This window comes from Plecotus auritus (genome assembly GCF_963455305.1).
Source record: "Plecotus auritus genome assembly, chromosome: X".
Lineage (NCBI taxonomy): Eukaryota > Metazoa > Chordata > Mammalia > Chiroptera > Vespertilionidae > Plecotus > Plecotus auritus.
Window position 1 is genome coordinate 9,424,162 of NC_137784.1, and position 14,801 is coordinate 9,438,962.

Sequence of the window (14,801 nt, forward strand, 5' to 3'; positions counted from 1 at the left end):
TTGAACCACTCTGAATTTCCAATACCATGGATTTTACCCAGATCCTTAACACTGGGACCCACTCAGTACCCTCCTAGTTGGCCCTTGCCTCTGTGTTCTCAGAACAAAAACCTTGTTCTTTTTTTTTTTTTTTAACATATTTTATTGATATTTTACAGAGAGGAAGGGAGAGGGATAGAGAGCTAGAAACATCGATGAGAGAGAAACATCGATCAGCTGCCTCCTGCACACCTCCCACTGGGGATGTGCCCGCAACCAAGGTACATGCCCTTGACCGGAATCGAACCCGGGACCCTCCAGTCTGCAGGCCGACGCTCTATCCACTGAGCCAAACCGGTTTCGGCAAAACCTTGTTCTTTTACAGTAAAGTAGAACCTAGAGTTTAGTCAAGTCCTCTTCCTTCTTTTTTTAAAATATATTTGTATTGATTTCAGAGAGGAAGGGAGAGGGAGAGAGAGATAGAAACATCAATGATGAGAGAGAACCATCGATCAAATGCCTCCTGCATGCCCCACACTGGGGATCGAGCCTGCAATCCAGGCATGTGCCCTGACTGGGAATCCAACCATGACCTCCTGGTTTATAGGTTGACATTCAATCACTGAACCACACTGGCCGAGCAAGTCCTTCTCTTTCTTATAAGAAAACTAGAGGCCCGATGCACGAAATTCGTGCAAGAGTAGGCCTTCCCTCCCCCGGCTGCTGGCACCAGCTTCCCTCTGGCACCTGGGACCCGGGCTTCCCTCACAGCCCTGGCTTCATCCAGAAGGTCATCTGGAAGGACGTCCAGTCTAATTAGCATATTACACTTTTATTATTATTGATGCAAGGAAGATCCCCAAAAGGAATGAAGTCTTGTTCTAAAACATTCTATTTCTACCTTCTGAGTCCAGCTGGCTGTGCTGGCCTTCTGCACCCTAGACTCTGCCACACTGCCTGTGGCATCGCCCAGAGGAGCTCTCCCAGCTTCCTCTGCCAGGTGACATCTGCCAGTGCCAAGTCAATTCTCACTGTCCTCGCTGTCACCTGTCCTGAGGATGAGGGTTATTATCTCAGAATTCTGAATGGGAAATCACCAGAACCTGGTCTCCAGTTGTGTCTGGTGCCCTGCAGGGGGCTCCTGGCTCCTTCCAGTATGTCCTGGTGTTACATCCTCCACACGTCTGGGCACCCCTAAAGGGCAAATGGCATCCACTTGCTTTTAACGATGCCCCCTCCCGCCCAGCTCAGCACAGGGCTCAGGGGCTGGCCCTTTCCCTTCTGTGCCTCCCGGAGCGCTCAGGGCTCCTCTGCACCCTTCTACCCCTGGCATTCCTGTTTCTGAAGGCAAGGGCTCCCTAACCATTTGGGCGCTGATTTGGAGGGCAGAGTTATACAAATTGCATGTAGAATTCAGACTGCTTTAAATTGAGTTTACTCTAGCATTTCTACCAGCGCACATACATCAGAGTGTGCTGTATTCAAACACGTTACCTGACTGACGTTACCGGACTGATCCAAAAAACATGTTCTTTCTGGTAGATGGCACTTTGGTTTGAAAACCACACTTGGCACAGATAAAGACTTGCTTCCATTCCAGGGCAAGTTGTGGCAACATGTCTGAACTGACCAAAAAAACGTAAGCCTGGTGCCTGTAACACTTTGGAAACACATCAGACAAGTTGTCAGCTGTCCCCTGAATGAGCTCTGAACCTTGTCTGAATTGCTTTGTACTCTCTTATCTTCCCATCTCATGCTCAGCTGAGCCACAGGCAAAACGATCAAGTTTACTTTGGGAATCTTAAAACCCTCCCATAAAAATGTTCCTCGGTGCCCTCTCTCCCCTCTCACCTGAGCCTGACCCCCTCCATCTCTAACCACACCTCATTCTAGATTTCTCACTCTTCAAAGTACCCTTACTTTTTTTAAATGTATTTTTATTGATTTTACAGAGGAAGGGAGAAGGATAAAGAGTAGAAACATTGATGGAGAGAAACATCAATCAGCTGCCTCCTACACACCCCCTACTGGGGATCGTGTCCACAACCAAGGTACATGCCCTTGACCGGAGATCATATGGCCTCACAGCCATATGAACCAGGGACCCTTCAGTCTGAGGGCGGATGCTCTATCCACTGAGCCAAACTGGTTAGGGCTCAAAGTACCCCTACTTTTCAAAGTCATCTAATGAGTTAATCAACCAAATAAAGGTGTCACTATAAGGGGATAAGTCCTACCATCTATATTCCCATCTAAAATATGGGGTGTTTTTTTCAAATTGAAGTGTAATTTACATGCAATAAAACATACATATCTGAAAGTTAAAGCATTGGACAAATTGAGGTGTAATTTACATGCAATAAAATATACATATCTGAAAGGTAAAGCATTGGACAAATTGAGGTGTAATTTACATGCAATAAAATATACATATCTGAAAGGTAAAGCATTTAACAATTGTAAAATGTGTGTTTTGAGAGTTACGTATTAGAGAGTGAACGTAATGGTGGGCTGTGGAGCCAAGGCCATGTGTTCCAGTAGAGACTAGAAACTATGTGAGAAGAGTAGTGAGCAGGCCTGTTCTGAACACCCACCGACTGTGAGCCACTTCATGGCCCTCCACTCCTCAGCTGAAAAATGGGGGTTGGATCAAATGACTTCTGAAAGCCCTCTTGGCCTTATTCTGTCACTAAATAGGATATTTAGGCAGCAAATGGACAAGTGGGGAGGTGTCCTTGAACCCTCTTCAGGAGGGTAGCTGCCTTTGTGTGTGTGCTTCACTCACCCTGTGCTGCTTCTGTTTAGATCAGGGTCAAGCAAACCATGGCAACCTTGAGGCAAAACAGTACTCCCCGTTTTTGTTCAGCCCTTGGACTGAGAATGGTTTTACGTTTTCATATGATTGAAAAAAATCAGAAGAAGAATATTTCATGCACAGCTGGTGTGGCTCAGTGGTTGAACCTATGAACCTATGAACCTATGAACCAGGAGGTCAACCTATGAACCAGGAGGTCACAGTTTGATTCCCGGCCAGGGCACAGTCCTGGGTTGCAGGCTCAATCCCCAGTGTGGGGCATGCAGGGGGCAGCCAAACAATGATTTTCTCTCATCGTTGGTGTTTTTATCTCTCTCTCCCTCCTTCCTCTCTGAAATCAATAAAAATATATTTTTAAAAAGAGAATATTTCATGATGCATGAAAATGCCATGAAATTCAAACTTCAGTCCCCATAAATAAAGGTTTATTGAAACACAACCTCACTCATCCATTTACATATTTACCTATGGCTGCTTTTACACTACAATGGCAGAGTTGAGTAGTTGTGACAGAGATCATATGGCCTCACAGCCAAAAATGTTTCCTATCTGGCTCTTTAGAGAAAAAAGTTTACCGATGCCTGGTTTAGACCATTTAGGTAATAGACTTTGGGCAGATAGATAGCTCCCTTCCCATGTTTAAGTGCTAGTGGAGACTTGATACATGGGCAGTATACACACAAGTAAATCAACATTTGGTGGGAGAAGGAGTTTCTACTTTGTAGCAATGGAAACAAATGCAAAATAAAGTGCAATAAGAAAGGGCCTTGGAGAGATCCAAGATGGTGACAGATTAGGTGGAAGCTACACTAACCTCTTCCCAGGACCAAACTAGAATTACAGCTAAATTATAGAAAAATCATCCTGAATAACCAACTGAAGACTGGCTATAGAGAAGCCTTATGACCAAGGACTTACAGAAGAAGCCACATGGAGACTGGATCCATCACAGTGTTAGATCATGAATGGAAGAGAAGAGAAATATCCTGAAAGCATCCTAAAAAGTCCATAAATGGGAAAGAGCAGGGGAGGAGAAGAGAGCAGTGAAGCCTAATTCTACCCATGGTGCAAGAGACTCTAAAAACATAGAGCATGTACACTGCCTTTTGGTGTGGATGCTTTAATGACCCAGGTTGACTGAACGAAACATCAAGGCAGGGTTCGTGCCCTCCACCTTCCTTTTGAGCCCTGTCACTGAGTCTATGACTTTAGGTCCCATAACAGAGCCAAGAGATGCTGCACTTGACTCAGCCACACACATCAAGTGACTGGTCATGAGTTCTAGAGGGTTTGGTACTGAGAATTCATCTACCAGTTAGCCCCAACTTCTGAGGTTACAATCCTGAAACCAAGACCCAGGAAGAAAGGACTAAGTTGCCTCAGAGATGTGTTATAGAACCTGAAATAAAACCAAAGGCTACAAGTTGGAAGGGCACTAGAGATGACATCTGTCACGTGGGCTGAGGACAGTTAGCTTGGGAAGATACCCATTTAGGGAATTCTATTTCACTCGCACAAGTTTTCTTCCTTTGGAGCAATGTTACTGCAGATTGTTCAGCTATTAGCCATTTGTAATTCTGGGTGCCTAAATCTCAGTAATGGAAGAAGTTTCACTTGGGGGCTAAAATTCCAAACAATTTCCAAGTAATTTTTTTAAGAATCAACTAGCCTTAGGCAAGCTGTTGTTTCTTTTAACTGTGAAAAACAAGGGAAATGAACCTTTCTTTTAGGAAAATAATGAGGAGGTTCAGGCCCCCTTGTCCTTCCTCAGAAAGCTTATGTCTACATCCCATGGCCCCATCTTCTTAAATAGACTCTGCTGTTCCTTACATACAGAAACCTTGCTGGGTCCTCCCACTGGAACTCTAACAGCACTGTTGGCAAGACTCTTTAAGTTTGAGCATCTAGGCTTTATGAAGAGTGCCGGTGAGGAACAAGAAGTCACATACAACTCATCATCTGATTCTCAGGATTCTCCACACACACATAATCCCATCCCCTCAGAAAAACAAGATAGGCTGGTGTGGGAGTGAGCAGATCTCTGGAATCTCTCCCACAATATCCTCCTTCCCCATTCAGCTCTATACCTCTGTTTCAACAATTCCACCCATGCTTATAAAGGAGATATTATTGTGTGGTCTGGAGCTCACAAAATCTTTTGCTGAAGACTAGCTGGAGAGAAGCCTTATAACCAAGGAATTACAGAAGAAGTCACATGGAAACTAGATCCATCACAGTGTTGGATCATGAATGGAACAGAAGAGCATCTTATATTTTCAAAGAGTTTTTAAAAAGAAACAAAAAACAAAAAACACAGCTGTCTTGGTCTTCTGTGTTTTCCCAAATGCACCAGTTTGATTCTGAGTGAGAGATCATGAAAAATTAAAACTCCAGAAATTCTCAATTCAGGGGATTAAAAATGAGTCACCACAATCGATTTGGTACCACAAGCTTATATTGAACACTATCTATGTGCCAAGGGCTACAAATAAAAATCGCATTGAAACAAATTACATTAGACTGTAAATATGAAAGTGGCTTTGTCTTTGGAGGAGACACTGAGAACTGCCTTTGGCATCAGCACACCTGCGTTCCATGCTGTGCACACAGGAGCTTGGGATGTCACTCTTCTGCGTGGATTCCCATGCTTCCCCTGGGTAAAGTAGCACACTGAGACTCTCTTTGCAGAGGTAATCGGGGACTTAACCAGGTTGTATGTACATAAATACTAAAAATAGTGAATATTACTATAGGCAAGTGCTTTGCCTGAATTAACTTACTTAATCCTCACAACAATCATAACAGCATAAGTAGGTCTATTACTTTATTTAATATTTTATTATTATTTAGAAGCTAATAAAATGTAATATCCTTCAAAAGCCCTCCCTTGTACAATCCCTCATCCATAAGTGATACTTATGCTGTTTGTCAGCTTATCAGCTGTGTCGTTTGTTGTGATTTACTTATGATCCTAAATAAATATTCACTTTAGCACCTAAAAAAAGGGGGGGGGGGCTTTTTTGTTCTTGCTAATAGAGCAAGAAGAAAAATCATAAATATACTAGCAAAAAGAATAAGACTAGAGAAAGCAAGAACACTACTGTACAGTTCATTATGAACTGGTTCACCTCTTCTTTCAAACCATCCGGCAGAAGTATTAGTCATAAAAGAGTTCATACCCTTTGACCTAACAGTCTGACTTCAAGAAATCTATCCCAAGGAAATAAAAAAATCACATAAACTCTGTGTCAAGATATTCCTTCCCATCAGCGTTTTTCTAACAAAATGCAGGAAACAACCTGAAATTTTTAACAATGGGAAATCAATCAATAGGTTGCAGTTCCTTAACTCAATTAAAATTTATATGCCCAGCCCAGCTGGCATGGTTCAGTGGTTGAGTATTAACCTATGAATCAGAAGGTCATGGTTCAATTCCCGGTCAGGGCACATGACCGGGTTGCGGGCTTAATCCCCAGTGTGGGGTGTGCAGGAGGCAGACAATCCATGATTCTCTCTCATCATTGATGTTTCTTTCTCTCTCCCTCCCCTTTCCTCTCTGAAATCAATAAAAAAAATTTTTAAAGTCATGCTACAATAAAAGACTATATAAAAACTAAGCATGATAGATAAAGTTTGGAAAAGACCATGACTATGCAATTAATACTTAAAAGAAGGGTCAGAAATATATAGTTTGAAAAAAATGTCAAATACACTATCATTAGTCCTTTTATAAGAAAAGGCCTTTGCAGACCAAGACCACACACACACACACTCAAAACACATGACGGGAGTGAGTCTCTGGGAACACATTTCCTATAAATAGAACAAATGATGATTAGCAGTACTTTTATCCAAATCTCTACTTCAGGAAACTCAGATTCAATTCAACAAGTTGTATACATTAAATATGTACACCTTTTTGTATGTTAATCTTTCCTCAATAAAGTGCTTAAAAGGAAGAAAAATCAGCCCAGACGGCCTGGCTCAGTGGTTGAGCGTCAACCTATGAACCTGGAAGTCATACTTCGATTCCCGGTCAGAGTACATGCCCAGGTTGTAGGCTCAATCCCCAGTGTGGGGCGTGCAGGAGGCAGCCAATCAATTATTCTCTCTCATCATTCATGTTTCTGTCTCTCTCTCCCTCTCCCTTCCTCTCTGAAATCAATAAAAACATATTTTTTCAAAAAGAAGAAAAATCAAATCCATAGTTTTCATAACCTTAAGGAACTAACAGGTGAGTAAAAAGAAAAGAGGAATTGTTCTTGATGAATATAAAAGTTGGAATCACTGTAGTAATCCAGCCATTGTGTCTATAAATATTTTTAGGCTTTGATCCTATTTTAAAGTATTGTCTTTTACTAAAACAAACAAACAAAATAAAATAAAACAAAACAAAAAGACCTCTTTACTTTCCTGTTTTTCCATTTAATCCAGAGCACTGCAAGCCCGGCCTATAAATCAAATATAAATAAAGAATGAAGAGCATCAAAATGCTTTTCATCAAAACAATAAGTCATCGTCACAGGCAATGTGGCCAAATGTATTTTGTTCCTACCATCCTTGCAGAAATGTGCTGAGTAGGAAAAAAAAAAAAAGTCTACAAAATAAATGGGCTGACTAGAGAAAAACAAATCCTACAAAAGAAATGTGCCGGCTTGTGAAAAATATAAACTCCTACAAAAGAAATATGATGACTAGGGGGGAAAAAACCCACAAGACACTAAGGTGCTATATATGCTTTTATATATATATATATATATATATATATATATATATATATATATATATATATATAAATATATTTTATTGATATTTTACAGAGAGGAAGAGAGAGGGATAGAGAGCTAGAAACATCGATGAGAGAGAAACATCGATCAGCTGCCTCCTGCACACCCCACACTGGGGATGTGCCCGCAACCAAGGTACATGCCCTTGACCGGAATCGAACCCGGGACCCTTCAGTCTGCAGGCCGACGCTCCATCCACCGAGCCAAACCGGTTTTGGCTGCTTTTATATTTTTATGACACTCAATAGAGCCATGCACAGTGGTCCTGTGTTTATCTATTATCTCTGACACAACCTTTTTGGGAGACCTGTGGAAGACCTCACACAGGTAGGAGGGCAAAACTTTATGCCTGCTGGGGACCATGGGTTCATATGCTTATGAAGCATAATTTCAATTTAAGGCAGACCTGGAAAGAACCCAAATATCAAACAACTGATGAATGAATAAACAGAATGTTATATGTCCATACGATGGAATATTATTTAGACATAAAAGGGAATGAAGTACTGATACATACTACAATGTGGATGTACTTTGAAAATATTACACTAGCCCGGCCAGCGTGGCTTAATGGTTGAGCATCAACCTACAAACCAGGAGGTCACAATTCGATTCCTGGACAGGGCACATGCCCGGGTTGCTGGCTCCATCCCTAGTGTGGGGCATGTAGGAGGCAGCCGATCAATGGTTCTCTCTCATCACTGATGTTTCTATCTCTCTCTCCCTCTCCCTTCTTCTTTGAAATCAATGAAAATATTTTTTTTAAAAAAAAGAAAATATTATGCTAAATAAAAGAAGCCCAACAAAATACCACATGTCATATGGTTCCATTTATATGAAATGTCCAGAATAGGCAACTATAGAGACAGTTAGTAGAGTGATGGTTGCTTAGGGCTGGAGGGATGGTGGTGATAGCTAAAAAGAACAAGGTTTCTTTTTGAGGTGATAAAAATGTTCAAAAATTGACTCTGGTGATAGCTGCACAACTCTGTGAAATCAATAAAAAACAGTAAATTGTACACTTTTCACAGATCAATTGTATAGTGTGTAAATTAAGTATCAATGAAGTTGTTTAAAATATTTTTCCAGGCAGGCAAAAGACATTAAGCAACATGTTTTGGTGTTGTGTTTAAAATTTATAAAAATCATCAACATTATGTAAAGAAAAACAAATCCTAAATCAGTCTTATTTCTATCAAGACAAATAAAATATTTAAATATATTAAACAAATGCTCTTTTTAAAAGCTTAATACAATTATCACTGAATCTTTTACAGATGCAATTTAAAACCATTAAATGTCTAACTATTTTTGGTCACTTAGGCAATCATTTGAACAAAGCAGTGTCAAATGTTTGAAAACATCTGAAAGTCAAAGTCGTCGTTAATAGCCACAAAGAGGAAAAATTCTTATATTCTTAAAGAAAAAGTCACTTAGAGAACAATGGTTTCTTATCCAGAGAAAGCAGGGAAAATGTGTACCCTTTAAAACTTATCCTTTTTCAATTTTATGTTTGCTAGGAAGCTTTCTATTCCTTAGAAGCTATTTATTATCCTTAAAGGAGAAACTCATATTTCTGATGTGATTCTTCTTTGAGTTAAGAAGGCATTTTCCTCAGACATTCTTAAAACTTCACAGGAATGATGCTGGATGCCCCAGATACTGGGCTCCCTCCTCTGTAGATAGCCCCGTTAGCACCTTGCACGACGCCTTTCATCACACTTTCTCCACTTGTTTTGAGGCCCTGGGAGGGCAGGGCGGGTATCTGTCCCGGTCCTACTGTTATCTGCAGAATCTAGCGTGGTGCGTAAGTTACTCAAGATATTTTTATTAAATTGAATTAAGTGCTTTCGGGGGTTTTGACATTAAGTTATTCTCATAGAATATGTTAATATACAGGCAAACTTGCACAGAAATTAGAGTAATCTTATCAGGAGTGGAAGATTAGCAAATATCAGTAGATCAGCAAATACGGCATCCTATTTTCCTCTCCCCATGCTGGAGCTACTGAGGGAACAGAGAAATAGACTTCTGAGACATACCTGCTATCATTCTCAAGAAGTTCCTAAATTAGTGGCTAAAGCCAGTCAGACATGAAGCAATTAAACAGGGAGTGGGTTTCAACATAATGGAGAGATTCAAAAGAACCGAGTTGGAATCGGGGCTCTCCCAGGGAAAGATCATGTCCAGGAACATGGGTAAATCACAAACAGCTCACTGGACAGGGTATCATGGAGATCAAATGCGAAGGGGCATCCACGTGTGTTCCACCAACCCCTCCAGGGAAAGGAATTGGGAAGCAGGAGGTTAGGGGGAGACAGGTGAGAGGAAGTCTGGAAGGAAAGCGGGAGAGGTGGAAGGGGCAAGACGAATGATGCCTGATGTCTTAAAACAAACCATCTGAGAAACTTACTTAATATTGAATTTTCCGTTTTGAAAACAGTTCTTCTTATTCCCAGCCTCATTGTTCCTCCCAAATTGCCAGGGTTGTGTTCCGGCATATCAATCACCTTAGAAAACAAAACAAGTCTGGTTTTGTCATCTCATAAAAATGTAATTTTTCAAGTTTCACTTCTAGAGTCATGATCATTTAAGGATCTTCCCTAAACAATAAAATCTGATAACCTTCCAGTTCTCTTATTCAAATACATCCCTACTTTATACAGGCCTTACAGTATGTTTCCTTTCCATGTCTGCTTCTCATCTTCCATCCAAATCACTAGTAAAAAATTTATAAGCGGCGTCTTTATGACCTTCCTCCCATCATTACTCGACCTGTCAGCTCTGGGCAATGGTCACACTTCAAGTTCTGGATGTCTGAGGCCTCATAATATGGCATTCACTCCCTCCCATAATAACCTCCCTCTCCCACTGCCCGCTCAAGATTTTCTATAAGCAGATCTGTCAATCTTTGTGGAAATGTATACATAAAGTATTTATTTGTAGAAACCATTAGGAGGAGGTAATTCTGGCACACTGTCTAGGTCAGACACCTAAGTGCCACCCTGGATGTCTCCCTCTTCCTCATCCCTCATATCCTATCTGTCCAATCCTATCAATTTCCCCCTCCAGACTTCCTGCATTCATTCACAGCTCCAACCACCACTCAAACCACAGCCCCTCACCCAAGCTACAGCCAGAGCTTACTGACTGGCTGCTGCATATTCACATGGTCCTCATCCTCCCTGTACACCACAGGCAGGATTTTCCTAAAGCACACCACCCTCAACCTTGAAATGTTAGCTCAACTATGCAATACTACTGCCCCAGTGCACAGATTGGTGCACACTGAAAGGAAATTAATGAGAAGGTAGCCGGCAGAACGGGACTGGGTGAGACGGCCGGACACGCCGTGGGACTGGGTGAGATGGGCCGGACACACCCTGGAACCAACCTCCCACGGTCCCTCCCCGACCGGCCGCACCTGTGGCACTGTGACTCGAAGGTAGTCTGCAGAATGAGCGGGGTCCCTCCGGCAGGTGGGTTCCCTCAGCCTGGCCTGCGGGGATTGGGCCGAAACCAGCTCTCCAACATCCCCCGTACCCCCCCCCCCAGATTGCGAGAGGGCGATTCCCTGGTGACACAACCCGGAATTGGGCTCTCTCCTCTCTGGTTCAGGGGTGCGTCACCCGAGAACCGCTGCTGCCAAGTCACGGCAGCTCAGCAGCTCCTGTGTTGAGCGTCTGCCCCCTGGTGGTCAGTGTGCGTCATAGCTACCGGTAGGAGTGTCTGCCCTCTGGTGGTCATTGCGCGTCATAGCTACCGCTCGGACAGTGGGACAGTTGCTTAGCCTTTTGTATATATAGATGAGCTTCTACAGGCAGTGATATTCCTGGACACCACAGTCTAGTCAGGATCCTCTCTCTATGCCTGCCCCGTCACCGCACATCCGTCAGTTGGGGTCTATAGAGCGCTCTGTGTGCTTGACTGTAAATCTTTGAGAGTGTCAGCATGCTGCTTTACTTACCACTGTGTTCCTAGCCCCCGGTATATATGGAACTGGTATATGGTATGCACTGACTGAATGAACGAACAAACTCAAACTAAATCACTTCAGATTTATTTTTACGATTACTTCACAGAAATTCAGAAACACGTGATTTTTATGACAATCCTGTTCTCATTATCATTGCTGGTTTCTCAGTTCTGTTCACTGTAATCTCATGGTTTTGTTTCATCCATTTTTTTTACGTTGTTCGACTACAGTTGGGGGAGTTAACTTGTTCTAATGAAATTGTTCAGGCTTTCCTCTCATAAAAACCTTTCTTTCTGGTGTTTTCCCCCCATACCCTAACTACCACATATTGCTCTATAGAAAGCATTGGCAACTGGAATTGCTGAGATAAAAATTTTCCAAGAACTTGTCTGATCTTATCAATGCCCCAGAAGAATTTTCCGAACCCTGTGTCCCAAGTATGCTCTAAAAGTCACAGAGGAGAAGGGGTGGAGAAAAAACTTGATTACACCCCCTGCTGAATGGAGTGCTCAGTTCTGAAGTGCTCTTGGCCTTGGCATCCCTGTCCTGTCCTCTCTGGTTGATTAATTATGCCTAGATTAAGTATTACTGAAGTGAGGTGACAGAGGGCATGAGCCTCCAGTTTGCAAATGCCCGGCCCCTTATGTGTTTTCTAGAAAAGGGCAGATAAGACTGCCACAGACTTGTAAGAAGTCCTAAGTTTATTCACAGCCCCAATTTCCACTCATGTTTGAGACAATTTGAATGAGGTAGGAAGACCTCAGTAATAAGCTCCTCCTAGTTTCTTCTTTTAAGTGTACTGTGATTTTTTTCAGTCCACTCTTACTTATTGCCTTAGATCCATCTACTCAGAAAGAGTCTTTTTTTTTTTTTTATATATTTTATTGATTTTTTACAGAGAGGAAGGGAGAGGGATAGAGAGCTAGAAACATCGATGAGAGAGAAACATCGATCAGCTGCCTCCTGAACACCCCCCACTGGGGATGTGCCCGCAACCAAGGTACATGCTCTTTTTTTTTTTTTTTTTTTTTTAATATATTTTATTGATTTTTTACAGAGAGGAAGGGAGAGGGATAGAGAGCTAGAAACATCGATGAGAGAGAAACATCGATCAGCTGCCTCCTGCACACCTCCCACTGGGGATGTGCCCGCAACCAAGGTACATGCCCCCGACCGGAATCGAACCTGGGACCCTTCAGTCCGCAGGCCGACGCTCTATCCACTGAGCCAAACCGGTTTTGGGCAAGAGTCTTTTTTTAAAAAATATATATTTTATTGATTTTTTACAGAGAGGAAGGGAGAGGGATAGAGAGCTAGAAACATCGATGAGAGAGAAACATCGATCAGCTGCCTCCTGCACACCTCCCACTGGGGATGTGCCCGCAACCAAGGTACATGCCCCCGACCGGAATCGAACCTGGGACCCTTCAGTCCGCAGGCCGACGCTCTATCCACTGAGCCAAACCGGTTTTGGGCAAGAGTCTTTTTTTAAAAAATATATATTTTATTGATTTTTTACAGAGAGGAAGGGAGAGGGATCGAGAGCTAGAAACATCGATGAGAGAGAAACATCGATCAGCTGCCTTCTGCACACTCCCTACTGGGTATGTGCCTGCAACCAAGGTACATGCCCTTGACCGGAATTGAACCTGGGACCCTTGAGTCCGCAGGCCGACGCTCTATCCACTGAGCCAAACCGGTTAGGGCCAGAAAGAGTCTTTTGATGTAGTTTGCTCACTTATTGGCACAGTTAGCATTCAAGAAACGTTCTGATATGAACCACTGAGAATAGGCTCAAATGACTCAGGAAGCCTGACTTACTGCTTACTCGGGATGAGCTTGACAAGCACGTCAAGACCAGAAAACGTTTCCAAAATAAAAGTGGGGCAGGGGGCCCTGACTGGTTTGGCTCAGTGGATGGAGCGTTGGCCTGCGGACTAAAGGGTCCCAGGTTCGATTCCGGTCAAGGGCATGTACCTTGGTTGCACACACATCCCCAGTGGGCGGTGTGCAGGAGGCAGCTGATCAATGTTTCTCATCGATGTTTCTAACTCTCTATACCTCTTCCTTCCTCGCTAAAAAATCAATAAAATATTAAAAAAAAAAAAAAAAGTGGAGCAGGGGAGAGAAGGAAAATGCAGTGGGCACCGGGGCTGTCCAAAGATATTAAATACTCCTCCAACACAGGGGAAAGTCTGGAAATTCCTAACAGCAATATGAGAATATTATTTAGAAACACTGACGTAGATATCAGAAGAAACAGCTGGAAAAGTTGAGGGTGGTAGAGAGGAGGTGAGGATTGCTGAATTTTTCCATTAAAGGCCTTTTGGAACTGTTGGCTTTTAATGAAAATACAAATGTAAGGCCCAAATAGTGAAATGTATTATTTAGGCCTTCCACCGGGGTATTAGTTCACATTATCCCTGCTGTTTTCAGAAGCAAAAAATACAACCTTCTCCTGAAATGATAGCACAGAAAGAAATCCTAAGGTGTAACAGCTACAGAGAGCCTTCGATTAAAACATGCTAGCATAGAAACCAGTGAAGAAGATGAAGAAAATGTTAGAGAAAAGATGGGGAAGTAGCATTCCAACTCTAATGATGCCCTGAATGTCAGTGGAAGGAGAGAAGCAGAGCGAGAACTGACAGGAGAGTTGCCACGCTCTCTGGCCTGGCTTCGGAGGCCTCATCCGGGGAGGCCCATCACATAGGCAGTCAAAGAACATCCGGGCCAAGCACAAGCTGGTGGAATCCAAACACTCAGGAAAGGTGAGGTTCAAGAAGATAGAGAACACAGTGCATTTCTGGCCAAGCCTGCCCCAACCAGCTGCCTTGCAGAATAAGCAGGCAATCCTGAAAGCTCTAAAGATGATAATATGACAGCCTCGTGGGTTATAAGCAACCTGATTGAACAACAAAATTAAGGAAAACATCTTTGTTCCTGGCATTTTTTCCACCAAAAGCCTGAAAGACCGGAGAATATCACAGTTTCCAAACATTTTTATCATTACTGAGGTGGTGAAAAGAACCTCAAATATGCTTTCGTTTTAATCCCAACATTTCCATAATTCCCTCGATCTAAGAAAAAAAAAATGCCTCTTCCATTGCAAAAGGATTGCCTCAGCCTGCCTGGATAAACACAGGCTGTCATATGATCCCCACTACAGACCTGTCCTTTCTTGGAACCGAGTTATATAGCATAAGAAAAAATAAAAAAGGATCAATAAGTAACGAATATTGGTGGT

General features: G+C 42.5%; 1 protein-coding gene across 6 annotated transcripts in view; it reads right to left on the minus strand.

Annotated features, from left to right (window-relative positions):
- Positions 1 to 14,801, minus strand: part of CTPS2 (CTP synthase 2) — a 130,700-nt gene that overhangs the window by 32,607 nt on the left and 83,292 nt on the right. For all 6 annotated transcript variants that reach the window (XR_013959718.1, XM_080651917.1, XM_080651914.1 and 3 more), the window contains exon 14: positions 9,995 to 10,091. Coding sequence is in view for 5 of the 6 variants with exons in the window: in XM_080651917.1 (XP_080508043.1) it covers positions 9,995 to 10,091 (97 nt within the window). In the remaining variant the exon portion in view is untranslated. The remainder of the gene's footprint in view (positions 1 to 9,994; positions 10,092 to 14,801) is intronic.